Raw genomic sequence first — 24585 nt, forward strand, 5'->3', positions numbered from 1 at the left:
GATTCCTAAGGGATAGATTTAGGAGGTAAGATCTAGGTTTTGAGAAATCTCCCTTTCACACTGTCTGTACCTGGAGTACTGTTCTATTACTTGCTCTTAAGAAGGACCTTCCCCTCTTCCAACTCTGTCCCAGCAGGGCTGAGAGCTGAAGCTTAGCCTGTCCCCTGAGTTGTCTGCCTAGCATGTCCCATCTCTTCCCACACCAAAACCACACTTCCCCCCTGGGTTCTCCGTGATGTCTGCTTTTCTGTCTAAGGGAACACAGTCCTGGCTCAGTTCCTTGAAGGGAGAGGAGACACTGTCACCACCATGCAGCTGGCTCATGTTGCAGCCCACCCACTTCTCTGGGATATTTGTCTTTAGTTCATTGTTCCTTGGTCTCAGGGGGAAGGGTGGGTCTTTTGTTTCAAGCTTTTAATTAAAATCTTATAAAATATGATATTTCAGCTACCCAAAGAATATGAATATTTCCCATCAGGAATTAAGAAAGTTATGCTTTTATAATTTTATGCTATTGTAAAATGATGAATATAAAATCTATGCTATGTGAGTTAGAAAAATAAAAGAATGATACAAAGCATTTTTTGTTAGAGTTTTTATATTTATTTAAATTTATATAGTGAGTGTTTCCTATTTTTGTTCCAACAGTTTCTTTCATAAAGAAAAATAAATGGGGCAATATAAGTCAAAGCAAATACAAATACAACTTTTCTCTTTTTCTGGTTGCCTTTATGTTTTGATTTCTCAAAAGCAATTCCTAGGACTTAGATAAATCATTTTAGAGGGATGAGACTTAAAAACCTCATGCTCACAGAACAGGTCAATTTTTAAGCCACAAAGGAAACCTGGAGATTCTTGAATACTATTATATGAATGTGGAAAGTTCAAGCTTTCCCTAAGATTACACAGCTAATGAAAGACAGCTCAGATGGGATTCAGGTTTCCTGGCTCTCCATTCAAAACCTCTGTCCAGTGTTACTTCTCAAATTCTTCCCTAGGACATTTAATGAACTGATTGGCTTCACATTTCTTATGATTGGAAACATAAGCTCCTCAGTATCCCCAGCTTCAGGAGTGTCAAAGTCATGTGTAGAAGAATTAAGTGAATAAAAACTCCAAATTCAAGTTGAAGAAACAGAACTAGAGCAGACCACAAGGGCAGAGCAGTAAGAAGAAATGAGGGGTAGGAACTACCTTAGGGTGAGGAAACTGACACCTCATGTGTCCCCTCTCATGCCCTGACCTCCTGGCCAAAGCAGTGACCATAGAGTGCTAAGAGGAAGTAATTTCGATCAAGAGAAAAAAAAGTTCTTAAATTAAAAAGGGTCTATTTGAAATTGTAATTTCAAATTATACTTGGATATAGCTATAAGTTATACTGTCCCTATACTGTTTCTGGGGGTAATGCTTTACTTTTTCACTTTATTACATTAAAAAATAAAGTCCCTCTATGGTACTTAATAAGTTGACTGCATAAAATACAACTTGTCTCTTATCAACTAAGCTTAATGGTAATATGGAATCCATAAAACATCAGACACTCAAAAAATTAATAAGTGCCATCAAGACTGACCTGGATTCTTAGGTATTCTCATATTTGGGAGAGCACACTTCCTTCCCTTTTAGTCACTCCTGTGATTTGTGGATGACTCAGAAGACTCCTGCATGTGTCTTACTCAATGTATCTAAGGATTTCTGTGTGTCAAAGGTCATTGTTTCACCTAGTAATAGTACTGACTGAAAAGTATTTATTGAAGTATCTAGAAGTTGTGTTGTATAAGGTTTCTCAGTGTTGTTTGCAATATTAGCCTGTCACACTTTCAGTGTGAAATATTTTTGCTCTATCCTTTTCAGAGTTAATGCTTTTTTGGTACAATAGAAATACAGTTGGTACCAGGCACTGGTGGTTCGTACCTGTAATCCTAGCTACTCAGGAGGCTGAGATCTAGGGATCCCAGTTCAAAGCCATCGCAGGTACTAAAGTCTGTGAGAGTCTTCAATTAAGCACCAGAAAACCAGATGTGGCACTTGTGGCTCAAATAGAACAGTAGCCTTGAGCTGAAGAGCTGAGGGACAACTCTCAAGCCCAGAGTTCAAGCCTCACAACCAACAAAAGCAGAAAGAAAGAAAGAAAGAAAGAAAGAAAGAAAGAAAGAAAGAAAGAAAGAAAGAAAAGAAAAGAAAGAAAAGAAAGAAAGAAAGAAAGAGTTGGCTCCCTATTTCCTTGGATTCTGCATCTGCAAACTAAAAACAACTTCTGGCTAGAAGTAATTGAGGAAAAATAGTGCTGAACATATACATGTTTTCCTTTGTCATTATTCATTAAAAATAAGAGTATAGCAACATAGCATTTATATTTTATTATGTATAGATTAATATAGAGATGGTTGAAAACATACAGAAGGATATAGATAGGTTATGTAAATACTGTACATTTTTTACATAAAGGAGATGAGTATCTTTGGATTTTGGTTTCTGTGGAAGGTCCTGGAATCAATTCCTTAGGGTTGCTATTGAATGACTAGAATGTATTTCTGAACACAGAAATAGAATTGATGCTCTTTGAATGCCTGCCTTGATGTTGATTTATGTAAAAGGGAAGCAAGTCCCTTTTAGCAGGATTATGACTTGAATTGTTAGAGATGTTAGAAGAGTTGTGCATGATGGCTCACACCTGCAATCTTTGCTACTCAAGAAGCAGAAATTAGGAGAATTACAGTTTGAGACCAGTCTGAGTGAAAAATTCATGAGACCCTATTTCATCCAACAAAAAGCAGAGGGCTCTAGCAGGATCCTGTCATCCAGCCACATGGGAAGCATAAATAGGAGGCCCAGGCATAAACTCTGTCTCAAAAGTAGCTGAAATAAAAAGTGTTAGATTGTCATGCAGGTGGTAGGGCACAAGGCCGTTGAATTTAAACCCCAGTAACACACACACACACACACACACACACGCACACACACGCACACACACGCACACACACACAAAATAACACAGCTATGGAAGATGAAATGTAGCTTATTGATGAGGACTTTGGTACTCAGAGAGTATAAATCTCCTGATGTTGACACAGACTTTTTTTTTTATAATCTAGTTAAATAAAGCTACAGAAGTTTAATGTGAATTAGTTTGGTATAAAAATAGACTATTATCTCAATGTGACTTTTGGTACATAAGATCTGTGGAGAAATTAAATAAGAACATCTACTTATACATAGTCTTCATTTGCCAGCTCTCATCAGACCATTTTCTGTAATAGAAAAAGATTTAAGTTATATTCATGTAATAATAGTTATTGGTGGGTTCCTATTATTGATAGGTTACTATTTTATTTTTTTTCCCAACAGATTTTTATTTCTAAACTGTGATCAGGTTCTTATTGCAATCTCACTAAGTATTTTACTTAGTACTTTTCTAAGTACTTTGTCACGTATTTAGCACATACATTTGTGTGTGTGTACATATATATATATATATATATATATATATATAGAGAGAGAGAGAGAGAGAGAGAGAGAGAGAGAGAGAGAGAGAGTGTATCCTCAAACAAATTTGAACTCTAGTAGAGGAAAGGGCATATACCTTCAGGAGAGTATTGAAAAATGAAGTTGAAGTAGGCTATTTGAACAGGACATGTGTGGTTTTAAGGGTCACATTTTAACTTGGCAAATGAACAGATGAAGTCCACAGACTGGATTTGGTCCATATGACCAGAGTGGGTGAGGCTCTGTATTGAATTGATTTACAGCAGCAGCCAGCCCCATAAGAGTAATGTTTCATCTGTGTTCAATAAGAGTTAGAATGAAAGGTAGATTAGAAAATCCTTGTTGGCTGGGCTTCCTCTCCCAGTAGGAAAATCTAAATGAGAAGTATATTACAAACAAGTGGCTTGTTGATGCTGAACTCAAAGCCAGGGCAGTGAATGGAAAGACCTTGGCAAGTTGGTGGCAAAAATGACAACTGCCCCATTGGTGCCAAGTCCTTTAGTACCCTGGAATCTAATATATAGATCTCAACTTTTCCTTTTAAATTGTGATAGAGAAACTGCCCCCACCATGCAAACCTCGTTCTTTCTTTAGGCCTGTTATTTTTCCAGATCAACTAGTTAATGAGGTTAGTGGTTTAATATTGGTTAATTCAAAGTAAGTTGGTATTCTAGACAATGCTTTGTGAATGTTTTTTTCTTTGTGGGTCATGGGGCTTGAACTTTGGGCCTGGGCTCTGACCTTGAGTTCTTCAGGTCAAGGCTACCACCCTACCCCTGGGCCTGGGCATTGTCCCTGAGCTCTTCAGCGCAAGACTACCACCCTACCCCTGAACCACAGCCCTACTTCCCATTTTCTAGTGAATAATTGGAGATCCTCAGAGTTCAGCCTTCCCAGTAGCTAGGATTATAAGCATGAGCCACTGTACCTGGCTGTGATTGTTGTTTTTGAGGTAAGGTTTCCCTGTGTGTAGCCTGGGCTGGCCATGTACTCTTGATTCTCCTTCTTCCAGCCCTAGTGCGGTGTGCTAAGATTCCAAATCTTTACCACCATATTCAGCAATGATTTTTTTTTTTGGTCAGTCCTGGGGCTTGACCTTAGTGCTTGAGCACTGTCCTTGAGCTTTTCTCAAGGCTAGGGCGCTACCATTTGAGCCATCTCACCCCTTTTGGCTTTTTCTGTGTCTGTGGTACTGAGGAATCAAACCCAGGTATTTGTGCATACTAGGCAAGCAGTCTACCACTAGACCACACTCTTGGCCCCAGCAATGATTTTTTTTTAATGGATTTTCAATCTTTGTGCTTCTTCCCAGCAATGATTTTTGACATAGGAAATATGAAATATTCTTAGTTTAGAGTTTAATACATACTTTCCCCCTTCATGCAGATCTCAGGGCTTGAACTTGGGACCTGGGCTTTGTCCCTGAGTTTTTGTGCTCAAGACTAGCATTCTGCCTCTTTGAGCCACAGCTTCATTTACAGCTTTATGATAGTAAATTGGAGATAAGAGACTTATAGACTTTTCTGCCTGGGCTAGCTTTGGACTGCAATCCTCAGATTTTAGTCGCCTGAGTAACTAATGTTTGGCAAAATGTCATTTACTAATACAGACTTCTTGACTTGGTAACTACCAGGAGAGTTTTGTAATCAGTCTTCTTCCTTACTACTGCTACAAAGAGAAATGGGCTGGAAACCTCAACAGTTCTATTTTTTGAGTCCTTTCCTGGATGATTTAAAAGTGTAATTAGTTTTAAAAAAAACTAAGCCTAGCTAAATTAAGGTAAGTGGATCATAGAATATACCTTTTAAAATATCCAAAATATCATAGTTGACCTATAGATCATGCCTTATTTACATGTTTATGGTCACTGATCTCTGTGGCATTTAACAAAAATAAGCATGCAATAAAGGCCATCTTTCAATTATAATATTCAATAAAAAATAAAGGTCCAGAGTCTTGAAAAGATTCAGTGAATGAATGATTCACCTACAGAGACCTTAGAGAACAGTTATTTATGTCCTTTTCAATAAAGAAACCAGGACTTTATAAGAAAGGAATACATAGAGCTGAAGTAGGTAAATACAACACAGAGAAAAGAGGCAAGAAATAAAATCAAATTATATGCAAAGTGCATGTCCTTGAAGTCCTCTACTGAGGCTGGAGTGGGGAGATAATTATCCCAAAGCAGGTTCCATAGTCAGTAGGGAAAAATATAGACAGCTCTTTCTGAAACCCAAATCATAGTTACAGTATTCAGTGCTTACAATAGATGAGTACAGAAATCTCATGAAACAAGAATAGTTCTGAGATTTGTAAGATGAAGCATTCATAATCTGTACATTTATTTAACAATTGTTGATTGAGGACTTTTTTGTGATGTGCTTTTAGCCACTGGGATGTGGCAGTGAACAAGGATAGATAAAATTAAAGGATTTGTGATGATTATCTATGTTTTGAGGCATTGGGATGTGGCAGTGAAAGAGGGTAGATAAAATTAAGGGATATAATTATGGTTGTACAATTATATGAATATACTTAATACCACTGAGCTGTATGTGTACAGTGTACACTTACAAGTGCTGTTAAATGGTGTATAATAACCACAAAAATATCCTAGATCAAGCACTTGGGGTATTAGGGACCTTCAACCTGAATTAGTGGATAGGACCCTCGATCTAGAAAAAATGGTGTGCTAATTCCCCCATCCTTTAGAACTTTAGGGTGCCAGATACAGTCTGTTGTGTGTGACCCCCTAAAAGAAGCTGTTCCCATCTGCTGGTAGAAATTGGAAGGGCTTTGTGGATACCAGCCCAGCCACAGAGCAGTTAACACGCATGTGAGGCCTGACCTTCACCTTAACCAATCTTGGTCTACTGTCTTTGTTCACAGACAGCCATTCTGAGGCGACAGGGTCGCTACTTATGCTCCACGGTTCCTGCAAATGCACAAGACGAAGCACAGAGTTTATTTGTTACAGAGGTAAGGCCTTTTTCTGTGTGATTTCCATTTTTAAGTAATTTTTCTTTGAAGCTCTCTTTTACTTAAATTTTCATATTTTTTCTAGAAAGTATCAGAAAGCTTATTGTATTTATATCATGGGAATTAGAATAGTTGAAGTTTTCAGACTAACATGGACAGAAATATCCACAGAGTGTATTTGAGATTATAAAATACTATTTCAATAAAATTTTATATTGTAGAGTAGCCATAAAATAAATATAATTTGTAAGTTAATTCCCTGGGATTTCTCTATTGAAAGGTTTGTCATTGATAGTTTTGTTAGTTTAGATATTTTGTTTTGTTTTATTTTGCAAGCTTGGGGTTTAAACTCAGGGCCTCTTGATCAGTCAGCTTGCTTGCTTAGCTTGTGTTTTACTGCTTGTGCTACAGCTCCAACCCTCCTTTTTTGCTAGTTATTTTAGAGACGGAATCGTAGGGATTTTTTTTGGTCTGGGCTGACTTTGAGTGTGTCTCAGCCTCATGAGGAGTTAGGATGGTAGATATGATCCACTGGTGCCCAGCACTGATAAAGTTTTTAATGGTTGATTCAGTCTATGCACTTATGCATTTATTTACTTTACTTATACGTTTATGTTTTCAAGAATAATTAATATTTGCACAGTATCACATGGGTAATAACCCAAACTTGACTGTTTCTGATTAATGTACAATAATAATCATGCTTATATTTGAACATACAAATAGTATCTTGTTACCTACAACTGATAATTATGGCAGTTTAGGTTGCCTGATACCTCCCTCCCATCCTAGGGCATATGCTTTTTTTTTCTCCTCCAGCTATTTTAGGTAGAACAAACTAATTAAATTTGTCTCTTGAATTGCTTCTTTGCTTAAAACTAATTTTTGTGTCTAATTTTTCTAATTGATGTTTATATGAGAAAGAAGCCCATTAATAAAATTGCCCACTATGAAGTAGCCATGCTTTTTATAAGTGAATACTGTTTCAAATAATATTTAGTTTCCTTGAGTCTTTTGGTACATATGTATTAGAGAATTTTTTTTTTTTTTTTTGCTAGTCCTGGGCTTGAGCTCAGGGCCTGAGCACTGTCCTTGGACTTTCTCAAGGCTAGAACTCTACCACTTGAGCCTCAGCACCACTTCTGGCTTTTTCTATATATGTGGTACCATGGAATCGAACCCAGGTCTTCATGCATGCTAGGCAAGCACTTTAACCACTAGGCCAAACTCCTGGCCCTGTATTTGAGAAATTTTAAATGTGTTATCGCATCCTTCTGAAAAAGTAACTTCCTATCTTATCTCTGTTACTTCTATTTTAGTAAAATTAATTCTAGGCAAACATACCCAAATATATTTATGTAGGAGTAAATATTTATTTAAAAGTTGGAGGTAGGCAAACTGTGACTGCAGGAAAAATTTGACCTGCAGCCTATTTTTGTCAATGAAGTTTTTTTGTAACAGCAATGCCCATTTGTTTACCTATTGCCTATGGCTGCAGTCATAATACAACTGAGTTGCCACAGAGATGATATAACCCACAAAACTGAAAATATTTACCATCTGGCCCTTTGCAGAAAGTTTGCTGACTTCTCTTTCAAAATGTGCACCAAAATTATTACTCAGTCCTCCTAACCAATTTTAAAAGTCTGGTTTTTGAGGGATAATTCACAATCAGTTCTTATATCACTGCAGGTTGAGCAATCATAGATTCATCCCGTGCTATTAGAGCCAAATATAACTAAACCCTTTTGGGATTCTTCCACTTGGGTGGAGCGCAACATCACTTCCTGTCTACTCTTGTCCAGAGGAGATGATCCAAGGGCTTAAAAAAAAAGTTTTCAAAAGCTTTCCATAAGCCTTTCAGTTTAATTTCAAAATATTATTGAAGGTTAGTTATATGACCAGTCTTATTCCTGCATTTTGGGAATATAGTCTCTGGATTATATTTCGGATGGAACTATTGTATCCTAGATTTTATATAGTTCCAGAGGGATAGGAGTGGCTGCTTTTTTTGGTACCTCTTAGAATCTAACCAGTGTCTGCCATGTAGGCAGTTAACAAAGGACTGTTGAAATAACTCTCTAGATATATAACCTGCTTAATTGTCTTTTTGCAATTCTTAATACTTTTAAATGTTTAGATATCATAATTATCTTTCTTATTTTTCCTAAGATATTAAATGTCTATATACTTAAATGTTCTATTCATTAATGCATTCATGATATACAAATTTGTGCTTATATCCTTAGTTTTAAATTAAGTGGGTACATTCTGTACTTCAGGATAGCATTTTAAAATTTCCTTTATTGTGATGCACAGTGGGATTATGATTAAGAGTCAGGTAATGAGTACATTTCCTTTCATACAGGATCTTCCTTTCCCTCACTGTCTCCCAGTCCCTCTTTCCCTTCTCTACCCATAAGTCACCTTCATCAGTGTCCAGTGAGCTCCTCTGCTGTACTTTTCACCTTTTTTCCCTTGAGTTATGTGCCTTCCCTCCCCTCTTTTAAAGATATACTTGTAAATTACCATACATAAAGAAGACAGAATCATCAAAAAATTAAAATTAAAAAAGGGAGAGAGATCTCTTATTTCCATATCTTGGAGTTCATGTTACAGGATAATTTTAATCTACCTCAAAAGACCTGATGGAAGAACTATGGCTAGATTAATAAAATAAGAACCTATCACAGAATCAGGCTTGTCTAAGCTATGCCCATGGACCTAGAGAAGTGCCTTAGTGAAAAATCCAAAACTGCAGATAATTTGAAATCATATTCCATGCTTTTGTAATTTCAAATATAGATATATCTGATGTACCAGAAGTGAAAATTCTGGGAGTAGCAGCAATTACAAGGGTAAAATACTATTTTTAAATGATTATAACTACACTTAAAAAGGAAGGTGAAAAATTTCTCAGCACCCATACCTAATTCTTCTCTTAGCCCTTTGCTGTTTTTTTGTTTTTTGGTTTTTTTGCCAGTCCTGGGGCTTAAGCTCAGGGCTTGAGCACTATCCTTGAGCAAAATTCTCAAGGCTAAAGCTCTACCACTTGAGCCACAGCCCTACTTACGGCCTTTTCTATGTAGTGGTATGGAGGAATCCAACCCGGGTCTTTGTGCATGCTAAGCAAGCACTCTACCACTAGGCCAAACTCCCAGCCCCCTTTTGGGATTTTTATCCCACATCTCAGAATGACATAAAACTAGCTTCTTCTTTATAGTCTTTTAAGTGAAGTGTTTATTGTAGAGTAGGCACAAAGCAAGCAGTGGCTGTTGTTGCTAAGATTATTTTCATGATATGTGGTTGGAAGGATGTTTGCTGTAGATTGCCTCTGGGTGAAATTTATGACAAGGAAAGGATAGCAGTATATAAATAATGACTGCTTGTGCTGTTAATTATAATGAGATGAATAATCTAGTTAATACGTGAGTATATTTTACCTATGTTTTTATCACTTAATTTTTTTGCAACATTCAATTCTGAATATGTATACTTAAAAGCTAACTGTGTAGAATATTTCAAGTAAGCTGTTGTTAACTAAAAGTCTTTGCCTAGTTACTCTGACTCATCAATGTATGAAGATCTAGTAAATGTAGATTTATAATCTTAAGACTTCACAATACTAGATGGATCCTAAAGGGTAGATGGTTAAAAGACCCCATGCTTGTAATTTTATTGCAGTCTCAATGTAGTATGTAAAGGTTACTGTCACAAAGAATCCTTTACCATGGAGTGAGTGCTCCTTACATACATTATACATTTCTTATATACATTAACAAAGATGAAAATGCCACTGAGTCTAAGCCTTTCCTCATAATAAACTTGATCTGTTGCTTGGGAATGATAAGAAAATGAAGATATGATGAGATTAACTAACAAAACTACTTATATGAACAAAATACCTTGAATGTGTGTTTAGGCTTCCACTTTTTATTTACTTTCTCGTCCTAGTGGATGATGTATACAACTTCAGAACCTATGCTTTTAAGTCACAACAATATGCAGTTATTGCAGCTGTTAGGTGAAATGTGTCTCATAAAATTGGCTCTCAGATCTGTTCAAGAAGATATTTAAAGTGATATCTCTCTCCAAGGGTAGTCTTCAGTCTTGAGCTTCACAGGAGATGAATTTCTGGTGGTAGAATTTTTGGAATTAGCTAGTCAGTGGAAAAGCTTTTTAAAACACATATGTCTGAATAGGTGTGTCTTCTCAGACCTTGCTGAATAGTTTCCAGAAGTGATTACTTATGTTTATGTTTACCACTTTATTTTTAAACCTTTCCCTCCTCTAATAGTGTATCAAAACCTACAACTCTGATTGGCATCTTGTGACCTATAAATATGAAGATTACTCAGGAGAGTTTCGGCAGCTTCCAAAGTAAGTAGTAGACTATAAGACCATACAAGGTGGGGCTAGCCACTTGGGAAATGTCTTTGCATTGCAGTGCCCACAGAAGTATATAACTTTGTATTCAGCTAGGAATTGTAGAAAATGCTCCCAGGTGGTTTGTGTGTATATTATATAGCTATTTCCAGCACGGTGTCTCTGTGTGTATATACATAAAAGAAAATGTCAAAATGTTTTTTACTCTCCCTTCTACTTCAGTTCTGTGGCTTTAATTCAAGATTTCCTGCTTTCTAATCAAATTCTGTATCAACCTGAGCCATTCCTTCAATTCTTATACTTTTATTGTTTTTTCAGATTGTCTTAGGGTTTTGGCTGCTCTTAGTCTGTGATCTTGCTTTTGCCTACAAAGAAACAGACATGAGACACCATGTTTTTTGAGATAACCTCTGGATGACTTCTTTTTCTTTTTTATTTTTTTACCCAAACTAGCCTTGTATCACAATCCTTCCCATCTCTGTTTCCCAGTAGCTGGGATTCAGGGTATGGGACACTACACCTGGCACTGTTTCTTCTTAAAGAGTATTTTGAAGAAGAAACTTGCGTAAAGAATATTCTATATCAAACTTGGTTTTATGAAAGTTAAGTGTGGCTGAGTCTGGTGACTCATACCTATAATCCTAACATTCCCTGCTAGCATTCTTTTCTCCAGATGGATAGATTCTTTTAAGATCTGAGTATTGTAGTTCAAAGCCACCTGGGCAAGAAAATCTATGAGACTCTTTATCTTCATTAACTACTAAAAATATAGAAGTACAGCTATAGCTAAAGCTATAGAGCACTAGCCTTGAACACAAAAGCTCAGGAATTAGTACCCATGCCTTGAGGTCAAGTCCTAGGCCAGGCACACACACATTAAAAGATAAGTTGATTATGAAACAAGTATTTTCCCAGATAACTTTCCTACCTCCTTTGAAATACTAATTCAGTCTAGAGGCAATAAAAACAAATGTGTTTAGATAGATTAGTGATACAGTAAACCAACAGCATGTCTTGCCCTATGAGGCTATTATAACACAGTATAGCCCCAGAATGACATAATTGGCAAATTAACAAAAGATTGAAAGAAATAGTGATAGAATTGTGTGTGTGTGTGTGTGTGTGTGTGTGTGTGTGTGTGTGTTGCTGGACATTGGATCCAGGACCTTGTGTTTGCTAGGCAAGTGTTGAAATATAAGCCCATGGGCCCAGAGTATATTTTTAAAGAAACAACTATCAATGAAAATCTAACTTGTGACCCAGATGATATATTTTTTCCTTGAGTTTGTTGTATCTGTGGGGTTGAGCCTTTTATATTCTCAGTGAACCTAGCTGTTTATTTTTCATATTTGTGTGGCTCAACCACTCCTTAAGAGTGTTCAGCCAACTTCCTGATTGCCTTTTTTAACCCTCAGGGGAGAATACTCCCTGCTAGCATTATTTTTTCCAGATGGGTAGACTCTTTAGTCTTATATTTGCCCAATATTCATTTGGGGATTTTTGAATAGCACCCATTTGATTGCATTAATCTATTTTCATTTATTATCTTATTCATATTGCCCTTCATGATTTAAAGGTAACAGAACATGATATACAGTGTAGTTAGGATATGAGATTTTACCTTTTGGGGTTTTTTTTGGGGGGGGTGGGTTATGGGGTTTGGAAATCTGGGCCTGAATAACTAAACTCTTCAGCTCAAGGTTATTGCCCTACCTCTAGAGCCACAGCCCCACTTATGGTTTTCTAGTGATTAATTGGAGATGAGTCTCTAAGTCCTTTGTGCCCAGGCCGGCTTTGAACTGAGATCCTCAGATCTCAGCCTCCTGAGTAGCTAGAATTACAGGCGTGAGCCACTGCGCCCCACTGAGATTTTACCTTTTGACATTAGTAAAAATTTCCAAATGTATAATGAGAACAGATTCACAACAGAGCACAAGTGTGGGTGAGAATACATTCTGTATTCTATCTGGTTTAACTCTGCTTCCTGGAAACTTCACTTTCATGGCCTTGTGGGTCTTAACCATAGTCTACCATCTGTAGGATTAAATGAGTTGATGTAAGTACGTAGCATGAGCCTACAATGTAAAAACCCTTGGTTTTTGCTGCTGTTACGTGCTATTGCTATTGTTAACACCACCACCCGTTAACCAACTCTAACACAATGACCTCATACTCCATTTTTTTCTCATATATTTTGTGTTTAAAGTTAGCTATTTGTTAATACCTAATCCAGTTTCCTAATCTTTTTTGTTTAACTTCTTTTTTTTTGAGATGACCCTAAGGTTTGAACTCAGAGTCTAGATAATGTCTGTAATCATGTTTGCTGAAGGCTAGCTCTCTACCATTTAAACCATAGCTCTACTTCCAGCTTTTTAGTAGTTAATTGGACCTAAGAATCTCCTGGACTTTCCTGCTAGGCTGGCTTCAAACTGTAATCCTCAGGTCTCAGCCTTTTGAGTAGACAGGATTCTAGGCGTGAGCCACCAGTGCCCAGAAACTTTCTTACTCTTAATATATTCCTACTGACTCCCAGTAATCTTCTTTTTCCACATAACATTACAAAGATTTCTGACTCAGGTCTCTTTGCTTACCCCTCCAAAATCAGTGTCACACATTGTAATTCCTTTATCTGGGTGGGCTGCCTTTGGAGTTCCTAAAGTCTGATTCCTCTGTTGGAGAAAGAAATGTAGACTCTATTGATCAATTTTTCTTTTCTTGTTTTTAAAGCAAAGTGGCCAAGTTGGACAAACTTCCAGTTCATGTCTATGAAGTTGATGAGGAGGCTGACAAAGATGAGGTAGGATGATGGCTTGCTCTTGTCTTTCATCTCACTTTGAACGTTGGATTTAAGACTTGGAAGATTACTCAGAACATTATCAGCTTTTAATCAAAACAGGAATTGGAATGTTTCATGAAGCAGAGGAAAAGCTTTTTAAGTATATTTTTGGCTTGATTGACATAAGTTTTCTATTTCAACTTGACTGTTTAACATCTCGTGTTCTTTGCTTTGTGTTTATTCTGAGATCATTTTCAAAGACCTGGATATTATTTGACTACAGTGTTAAAACATATCAAAATTACTTAGGCTTTCCAACAAGATGTCTTAAATTGCTGGCCAATAGATTTTAAATGGCTGATTCTTCATTGATTGCTTTTTGTAAAATCTGACTCTAACATGCTTTTTTTTCCTGCTTGTGGAGAGAAAAGATAAGTAGATAAAGGGAATTAATAGTATATTAAGGTGAGTATGTTCACTGTGCAAGGGAAACCTAATAAAAAGGCACTGCTACTCACCGCAGCAGTTTTCTTTCTCTTACTGATGCCTCACTGTGAGATTACATTTTTTTAACTTCTTCTTTAGTTGTCAATTGATCCATAACTCCAGCACTTGTAAAATTTAAAAATCAAGCAAGACCTTACAGTTGAATGGTCAAGTGTGGTATGTACTTTCTATGGCTCATTAAACACTTAAAAATATAATTTTTGAATTGAAACTAGCTTTCCTTTTAATAGAGTTTTCATAAATGTAGGTATATCTTTAAAGGTTATGTAGACTCTACTATGATTTTTAAATATTGGTCAACAATTGCCCTAATAAAGTGATAATTGGCCAGTTTGACACAAATGGAATGCTTTTCTCATTGACCAAACTCACAGCAAATAGCATGGTGAGAGGTGGATTATAGGCTACTTTTCTTCTCTCCTAGGATGCTGCCTCCCTTGGTTCTCAGAAGGGTGGAATCACCAAGCATGGGTGGCTGTACAAAGGGAACATGAACAGCGCAATCAGTGTGACCATGAGGGTAAGGAGGCTTGTCGTTCATTCAGCTTTCCTCTCACATGAAACCTTTTCTGCTCTGTCTTGAGAATGAAGCTCAGGATGACCAGTCATGCTCTTGGTCCCCCACAAAGGGAACATTGTTCACTCAGATTCCTTGGTGACAACACCCCTGTTAGTACAGGACTACAAAGAAAATCAGTTAAGTAAATCAGGAAGCTGTTCAGAAGAGAATATCAGGATGATAATAAAGAGAAACAGTGGAAGGGTAATAGGATTAACAGGGAAAAAATTAATTAGAGGACAGGCTGATGGTCATAATCCACATGCTGGAAAAGCATTTAGCACCACAAGACAGAGAGTATTCTCTTTCTAAGGGATCAAGAAATTCTGGGGATTTGAGAAAACATTTGCATCCTGAATTGGACCACCTCATGCTGTAAAATCTCAAATACTGTGGGTGAGAAAAATGGTACATTGGATGTTGTGACCCACTAACTCTAAACGGAAGTGCAATGAGCCATGAGATGTAGAGGGGAGGCTCAGCAAGCCCAGTTACCTGGAGCATTGACTAGGATCCTATTTGTTCTAGAAAGAACTGAAATGGACTCTGTTTTGTTTTTACAGATGTGTATAGTTGCAGGTTGTTGGTAAAAGATTATGACTTTTTGCTTTGAAAAAAATAACTGTGCATTTTTTTAGTCATTTAAGAGACGGTTTTTCCACCTGATTCAACTTGGCGATGGATCCTATAATTTGAATTTTTACAAAGATGAAAAGATCTCCAAGGAACCAAAAGGATCAATATTTCTGGATTCCTGCATGGGTGTGGTCCAGGTGAGTATGGAAAGAGTTGATTATCATCAAGTTTCCTTGCCTGCAGTGTCTTGTCTACCTAAAGCATATGAATAGATTTATTTAGTATGTAAATAGAGTAAGTGACAATATTCATTGAAATATCTCTAACTATATAGTAAATTAAGTTTTGTCACTTTACAAGATGGTGGTTACATTGTAGTGAGCATGAGCATTCCGGTATTTGATTTGGTGTTTAAAGCCTACGGTAGAGCTGAACATGGCTGTGCATGTCTGTCATCTCAGCACTTGGGAGGCTGAGGCAGGAGGACCATGAGTTTGAGGAGAGCTTAGGCTACTTAGTGAGACACTATTTAAAAAATGTATAAATTTTAGCTGGATACTGGTGGCTCACACTTACAATCCTAGCTTCTCTGGAAGCTGAGCTCTGAGGATTGAAGTCCAAAGCCATCCCAGACAGAAAAGTCAGTGAAACTATCTGCAATGAAGAGAAAAAATATGTAATGGACTACAGGTGTGACTCAAGTAGTAGACTACCAGCTGAAAATGCTGAGTAAGAGTGCTTACTCCTGAGTTCAGTACTGGGGTTTGAATTCAGGCCCTTACACTTACTAAGCAAGAGTTCTACCACTTGAACCATACCCCTCAGCACTTTTGCAGTCATTTTTCCAATAAAATCTTGCATTTGAACCTGGCAGGCTAGACCACAATCCTTCAATTTATGCTTCTGACATAGCTATGATGATAGGTGTGTACCACCACATTTACCTTGTTATTGATTGAAATGGCATTTCATCATCTTTTTGCCTGAACTGTCCTCTAACCACAGTCCTCCTGATTTTACCTTCTTTAGTAACTAGGATTACAGGAAATAGCCTCTAGGTTTTTTTGTTTGTTTGTTTGTTTGTTTGTTTTGCCAGTCCTGGGGCTTGGACTCAGGGATGAGCACTGTCCTGGGGGTTTCTTCAAGGCTAGCACTCTACCACTTAAGCCACGGCACCACTAATGGCTTTTTCTTGTATGTGATACTGAGGAATCAAATCCAGGGCTTCATGCATGTTAGCGAAGCACTCTACCCCTAGGCTCCTGGTCCTAGCCTCTGGTTTTTAACAACAACAACAACAAAATTAATTTCTTAAAAAGAAAACAAAACTTCTAAACCTATGTTGACCACTTCATTATAGCTATGTGATCTTGGACAGGCAACGTCATCTACAAAATTGGGCACTGGTAGTGTTTATTCACCTTTGTTAACAAGGGTGATGATGGTACCAAATATGGTTACTGAAAATGTAGATTAATACTGTAATGAGTTTAGAGTAGTACTGGAGAGTGGAAAACATTTAGTTAATTATTTTCTTTAATGTTATTGCGGTTGTAGAGTATACTTAAAAAATATCTTTAGGGCTAGGAGCATAGCCTAGTGGTAGCATGCTGGCCCTAGCATGCATGAAGCCCTGAGTTCAATTCCTTGGTACCACATACACAGAAAAAGCTGGAAGTGGCGCTGTGGCTCAAGTGGCAGAGCAGTAGCCTTGAGTAAAACATGTGCAAGGACAATGCCCAGGACCTGAGTTCAAGCCCCAGGACTGGCAAAAAAAAAATTATCTTTAATATTACATAGTACAAGGATGTGTCATTATTGTAAAAACTGGACGATGAAGGTAACATGAAAGTTCCTCTAGGTGCTCTCCCCACTCCTTCCATCTCTCCCTTTCTTAGAGATTTGCTGTTAGTTTGCTATGTATCTTTCCGTGCATTTTTTGAATTGTCTTCTAAAATCATTTGCCACCTTCCTGTCTATCCATCCATCTATCTATTCATTCATCCCCATTTGCTTTTCCAGGAAAATTCAATGCAATAGCTTACAAGGAGATGTAAAACGAGAGTAGCATAAATATAAAGAGGAGTAAAAGCAGAAGATAAACAGGAGATGGGATAAGGCTGAAATAAAATGGAATAGGAAAAAAGCATTGTTTGAAAGGCCTAATGCCAGCTATGAATAAGGCTAGTTAGTCAGACATTGCCCAAGTAACCACAGAATGAGGATCATTCAGACATTTCTTTTGGAAGTTCTCAGACAGAGGGTTATGTGACTAATGAACAGTTTCCCTGAAAACTCCTCACAGTGAATGCAGTCACCTGTATCAGAGGACCCTTAAAACTGGTTCCACAGTGGTGGTGATGACATTGCTTGAATCTTTATTCTCTAAGGAGATTTTTTAGTAAGGCTAGCATGAATGAAGTCAGGGACAAGGCGCTTTGGTCTGATCATAGATATGCTTGTTTTTGTACCTGTTCAATTAAAGTTAGATTGCATTTCCATCAAAAGACTGTCCTTACCCTTTAGTGTCATCCCATCCTCATTCACTTCCTGTCTAATCCCTACCTCACTCACTAAATTCTACCTAAATTCTGAAATTTAGGTTGTCATGTTTTAATCTTGATTTTTTGTATGTCTTGGTGATTAAAAAATATTAAGGGTAGTTTTCTTCTGTCTTTATTTCATTTTGGAGATTTTGGCCTGTACATTCTTGCCTCATTGGTCTTCCTCAGTTCCAGTTAATGTATTAACCTCATCAAAACAGGAAAGGTCCTGTTTGAATTTCCATACCTGTGCTCCAGTACAACTGGCAAAACACTGAAATGATGTGGACTTAACACATTTATTTCTCTTCCTCTAGGGATCACAAGCTAGCATCCCTTGTTTGTCTGTTTCCTGAGAATATTTTTTTTTGTTTTTTAAAAATGAGTCTGTTTTGTCCAGTAATTATGGCTAGAAAGTAAGTCCAGATCCTGTAACTTCATCTTGACCAGAAGTTGGGATCAAACTCAAATATCTGCAGATGCCCATTCCAGCAGCTAAATTAAGTGACAGAGGCAGCATGGTTGTAAAACAGTAGGAAACACTGGGGGCTTTAACAAACTGTAACCAAATTGTCCTGTTCAGAAAAGGCACCTGTTTCACAGCTGTAGCTAAAACTTCAGGTGATGTGACCAGCTCAGTTTTCTCAGTGTTGCATAATCATCAGGCTCTTCAAAAATAACAATAATACAGAATTTTATAGGGATATATTGAAGCCACTGTGAAAGACCTCTCCCCATAAATGGTCCATTACATGAAAGTATATCTGAGCTCCAGATCAAGTGCAGCACCATTTCACAGCCACTAGAAAATATTTTCATTAGGTAGCTAATCAGCACGTGAATGTTTCCTAGCTCATGGGCCAGCTTCAGCTGAAATTTTTTACCAGTGTGAATAAATGGTTATATCCAATTGAGTTCATGGACAGTACAAAGTCAGAGTATGAGAGGAAATTATAACTGCTTTGAATTAACTTCCTTCTTGTGTGGGTTTCCTAAGTAGGAGTTGCCTTTGTATTTTTGAGAGACCTTAAAGCTACTTGTAAGCTGAATTTTCTGGCACTGGCTTTAAAGCTTAAATGAGACTAAATATATTTGGCAACTCCATTTTTAAGAAGTTATTATTTTTGTCTTTCAAGAGCATTTGTTAAATGTATTTGACACAGTATACAGATGTTTCTAAGTACAGCTGCCCTGAGAACTATCATCTAGTCTCTGGGGTACACTTCAAAATCTGATGTTCTAACTTCAAGTTTCTTCCTTGAATTTTTTTTTGTAACTCTAGCTGATGGTATTTTTTAGTTAATGATTTGTATATGAAGCCTCAAAAGAGTACAGTAATTTTTTATCCACTTCTGTTTTGTAAACTGAACATCAAACATTTTGATTTAAGAAATCTTTAACTCCCATTTCCTGCATGGGGGACAGGAAGTGATTCTATCTCTCCCTTCTTTAACCTGTTACACTAAAATAAATCCTTGCTAAAAAGTTAAAAAGGGGGGCCGGGAATTTGGCCTAGTGGTAGAGTGCTTGACTAACTTGCACGAAGACTCGGGTTCGATTCCTTGGTACCACATACGTAGCAAAAAGCCAGAAGTGGTGCAGTGGCTCAAGTGGTAGAGCCCTAGCCTTGAGAAAATCCAGGGACAGTGCTCAAGCCCTGAGCCCAAGCCCAGGACTGGAAAAAAAAAAAGTTAAAAAGAAAAGGAAATGTTTTTTAATCATAACTTTTAGATGTGATTACAAAAGAAAATAGTTGACTAGTGCATGAGATGAAAAAAATACCTAAACTTAAAATTTTAGATTGAGCTAAAAGAATTACAATTTACAATCTTAACTCTAAAAGTACTTAAAAGCCTACATTATGCTTATATTACAGATGAAGAAATGAATGCTTCAAAAGATGTGTAAAGTTTTTACTCACCTTAAACTTTTTGTTTTCTGAATTATATGTGAGGATTGAGGGACTGAGAGAAAAATCTCATTTCATTTTTGCTTTTGACTCCTTCTTACTTCTTGTTTTTATATACTTCAATGAGATCTGAGATACCAATTACTGAGCCCACAGCAGACAGTCTATACACAGCAGTTGCTGTGTCTTTGCCAAGAATTTCACTGAAAAAAATGCAGAGACCTTTGGGACAATCTTTGTGTACCTGAGATCTGTGTGGGGAAGCTTACTCAGGGACTGTAAATAACCAGCTGGAATTTTAGGGGGACGTAGGGAGTCTTTCTGCCTCCCTGAAGTTGATGGGAGGTTGTACTTTCTCATCTCTCAGCAAGTTCAGATAAGAAAGTAAAACATATTGATACATAATAGATAACTTTTAAGAAGGTAATACAACATACACACAGCTTCATTTTTCTTCAAAACAAAGAAAAGAAAGGAAGAATATGAAGTTTATCCCAGAAGTTCATACAAAAACCACATACTGTTCTAAAGATTAAGTATTCAGCAATGAAAAGAAAAAAATGGGAAATATCTGCCCTTATTAAAGCTTCTAACCCATTGATGGGAACAGATAATAATTAAAATAAATAGGCACGAGGAGACGTAATCGGTCAGATGAGGAACTAAAGCTATGAGGAAAATAAAGCAAGGAAGTTAGACTGTGATAGGGCTTATGGGAGCAAATAAAGCAAACTAATGTATGACAGTTACAAGTATGTTTCTTCATCCTTTTCCCATTTCAGAACAACAAGGTCAGGCGTTTTGCTTTTGAGCTCAAAATGCAGGACAAAAGTAGTTACCTTTTGGCAGCAGACAGTGAAGTGGAAATGGAAGAATGGATCACAATTCTAAACAAGATTCTCCAGCTCAACTTTGAAGCTGCAATGCAAGAAAAGCGGAATGGAGACTCTCATGAAGGTAGGTTGGTCTGATTTTTCCAGGCAAGGGGATCTTTATTTTCATCAGTCTGCCTCCTCTCCCTGTGTGTGTAGTAAGGAGAAATACTGCACAGGTCCATGAGAGGCAGGGCAGATAGCCCATCAGGAAAGATTCTGACACATCAGAGTTTACTGCCTTAACCTTGTTGATACGGAAATCATGTAATGAAAAGAACCACAGCTGTGAAAACAGAGATGATCTGGATTTGGATCCCAACAATCCATTTGTCAACTGAGTAACCTTAAATAAACTTCTAATGTTTTCTGAGCCTCATTTGCTAACCTGTAAAATGAGAATACAAGTGATTGTGCTGGGCTCTGGTGGCTTATAGCTGTTATCCTATCTACTCAGAAGCCTGAGATCTGGGGATTGTGGTTCAAGCAAGCCTGGGCAGAAAAGTCCATGAGACTTTTATTTCTAATTAACCATCAAAAAGCTGGAAGTAGAGCTGTGACTAAATGGCAGAGTACTACATTTGAGCGTGAAAGTTCAGGAACAGAGTGCAATTCCTGAGTTCAAGTTCTAGGTCTAGCTCCCTAAACAGTACTGATTGAATGGGAAAAAAGATTTAAAAATGTAGCTCAAGTCCCCAATATAGATTCTACACTTAGTTAGTAGTTATTGTTGTTATTATTTCTTTTCTGCCAGTCCTGGGTTTTCTCAAAGATAGAACCCTACCACTTGAGCCACAGCACCACTTCTGGCTTTTTTCTATGTATGTGATACTGAGAAATTGAACCCCTGTCTTTGTGCATGCTAGACAATCACTCTAACCACTAGGCCAAACTCCCAGCCCTTATTGTTATTGTTCCATGTTTCATGTTCCATTTGGAACATGACCAGACAGACATGCATACTTCTTGTCGCTGCCTGAGTCCTGGTAAATTTGCATGGTCCGTGGATTCTGCTCTAAAAGACCCTTTTCAGAAAAAAAGTTTCCCTTACCACCACCTTAGCTGATTTTCAAGTTTGGGTGTCCCTTAGAAGAGCTAGGAAATTTTGTTGGCTATTGTTGTTTTGTTTTGTTTTGTTTTTTAATTATTTTTTGGCTCTGATAAAGATTCTAATTGGGTGTAGCCATGGTGACTGGTACTCAGGTACTCATTAGTTTGAATTAACCCAACAACATGCTATATCAACTATTCAATGTGTGTATATCAACTATTCCAAGTGTTTCTAAGATGCATCTGCAGCTAAAAACACTGGCTCACAGGGCACCTAAAAGAAATAGCTTTCTTCCATATGCCTTAAATTTAATACAATTATACTCAACTCAAACTCTGCTTTGCCATTTTAGATGATGAACAAGGCAGATTGGAAGGTTCTGGTTCCGGTTTAGATAGCTACCTGCCTGAACTTGCCAAGGTAACATCTACTCGTTATTGAATATTATTGAAATGTTTCTTGTGGCATGAATTTGTCCAGAATGGAATACCTAAACCAGTTATATTGTGATTACTGTGATTTTCTGACCTGAATATGAGGTGAAATGAAATTGATTACTGACAGACTTTGGTCTATTTCCCAGAAGGTACCCTTCAACATTTTTTGCATTATTTTTAAAGGGTCTCTCTCCTCATAATATTTAATACTGCATCCAATACTTGATACTTAGCAATAAATAACTAAAATACATAGCCACTATGTTTCCAAGGGTAACTCCCATTTATTCAAACCAGTAGCCACAATTTCAGAGAGAATGGACATAGAGATCATGCCACTAGACTAAAGAGAGGTCACAAGTTATAGAACTTGTTCCCAGTCACTCTAAATAACAACAAAAACCAAGCTAAACCTGTGTTTTTTGTTGTTGTTTATTTATTTTGCTGGCCCTGGAGCTTAAACTCTGGGTCTGGTGCTGTCCCTGAACTTTGCGCTACCACTTTGAGCCACAGCACCACGTCTGGTCTTCTGGTGGTTAACTGGGGGTAAGAGTCTCATGAACTTTCCTGCCAGGCTGGCTTTGAACTATAATCCTCAGATCTCAGCCTCCTAAGTAGTTAGGGTTACAGGTATGAGCTGTCAGCACCTGGCTATGTTTTGTGATTTATTTTATTTTATTTTTTTTGGTTGGTTCTTCGGCTAGAACTCTGGGACTGTCTTGGTCCCTGAGCTCTTCAACTCTAGGCTGCCACCCTACCCCTGGAGCCACAGTACCACTTCTGATTTTCTAGTAGTTAATTGGGGATAAGAGCAGTATGGAAGTGCCTCAAAAGGCTAAACATAGAGCTCCCCTATGACCCAGCAATTCCACTACTTGGCATTTACCCAATCATCCAGAAACTAGGGCATACTAAATCCACTAGCACAATAATGTTCATTGCAGCATTATTCACCATAACAAAGATATGGAACCAACCTAGATGTCCCTCAGTTGATGAGTGGATCAACAAGTTGTGGTATTTGTACATAATGGAATTCTATGCTGCTGTCAGAAAAAATGACATCGATCCATTTGTTAGGAAATGGAAAGACTTAGAAAAAATCCTATTAAGTGAACTAAGCCAGACTCAAAGGAACTTAGGCTCAATGGTTTCCCTCATTTGTCATAATCTGTAGAAACCTTGGGCTCTTCTAGCAGAGATTTGCAATAGAGCAAAACCTTGATACATAAGGCCATATAGTATGAAGCTAATTGAAAGGACCTCCACGATATTGAAACAAAAGCCATATAATGAATGATAGTTGTCCTTAATGTACTATGTTACCGCTCATCTCTTTTGCTGTCCCTTGGTTATCTCATATTGTTACAGTATCTCACTTTATTATCTGATATATTGGATATATTTGTATTTGGTTATTTGAAATTGGATAGGGAACGGGGGAAAACAAGATGAGGGGTGGGGGTAGGGGGCAGGGAAATGGGGACCAAGACATGTGAAAGGGTATCAATGTGTGCGAATTAATGCACCATCAATCTGGCAAATATCATGTAACCCTTTTATTAATTACAATAAAAATATTAAAAAAATAAATTAAAAAAAAAAAGAGTCTCACAGACTTTACTGCCCTGGCTGGTCTCCGCCTCCTGAGTAGCTAGGCTTACAGGCATGAGCCACCATGCCTGGCTTGTTTTGTGATATTTGAGAAACTCAAGTTACGAAAAGCACCAAGGAGACCAGAGAGATAACCACATTGTTAACACAACACTCACAGCTATTATTTTCTTGGCTTTTTAGCATCTGTGTTTTTACAAGAAATATTAGATGTTCTGAACAGTTGATTCTTTTTAAAGAATTTCCATATTCCCACTCACTGTCCTTTACCCCACAGCCCCAACCAGAGACAATTACTGTAAGTTTGACTTCCATTGTATTTTTATGTCTTTACAAAATATACTTATCATAATGACATATGTGGTATTATAGTATGTTTAAAAATGTTACATAAATGTTGATGTACTATACATCTTATTCTAGTTACTTTTAAAAATGTTTAATTCAGCCTTGTTGTTGAGCTCCACCCTAAGTAGTTTAAAGATCTCATCCATCTTTTATTTAGCTGTTCTATTACTTTAATTTTTTTCTATGAACAATGCTACAATGAATATCCTTGTACTTGTCTCCTGTGCATTGATGAATGATTCTTTTTTAACTGAGAGAACTGTTTGTCTTCTATGGCCTATTCTGTTCTGCTCCATTATTGCCTTTCTGTTTGCTTTTTTTCTTTTAACATAACAGTGAAATGGTGACCCTCAGCTCCCACATCTTAAACACTATAATAGAAGCTTAGTTTATCTATATAGGATTATAAATAGACTAACATTCAGCACTGACCTTTGTTTCAAGACAACATGACTGTTGTCAAATATAAATTTTCCCTGGGTGGACTTTACAGTGTTGTTTTTCTTCAGTATTTGACTGTTTCCACAGAATCTTTTTAGTAC

At 37.3% G+C, this 24585-nt stretch overlaps 1 protein-coding gene across 8 annotated transcripts in view; it reads left to right on the forward strand.

The window, feature by feature from the left end:
* The window catches only part of Dock9 (dedicator of cytokinesis 9), a 265843-nt gene that overhangs the window by 123068 nt on the left and 118190 nt on the right, over positions 1-24585 (forward strand). For all 8 annotated transcript variants that reach the window (XM_090341935.1, XM_090341939.1, XM_090341934.1 and 5 more), the window contains exons 3-9: positions 6376-6465; positions 10763-10845; positions 13579-13648; positions 14559-14654; positions 15332-15466; positions 20504-20678; positions 21997-22064. In XM_090341935.1, coding sequence (XP_090198061.1) covers positions 6376-6465; positions 10763-10845; positions 13579-13648; positions 14559-14654; positions 15332-15466; positions 20504-20678; positions 21997-22064 — 717 coding nt within the window. The remainder of the gene's footprint in view (positions 1-6375; positions 6466-10762; positions 10846-13578; positions 13649-14558; positions 14655-15331; positions 15467-20503; positions 20679-21996; positions 22065-24585) is intronic.

The sequence above is a fragment of the Megascapheus bottae genome, chromosome 11 (assembly GCF_031878675.1).
Source record: "Megascapheus bottae isolate mThoBot1 chromosome 11, mThoBot2.hap1, whole genome shotgun sequence".
Lineage (NCBI taxonomy): Eukaryota > Metazoa > Chordata > Mammalia > Rodentia > Geomyidae > Megascapheus > Megascapheus bottae.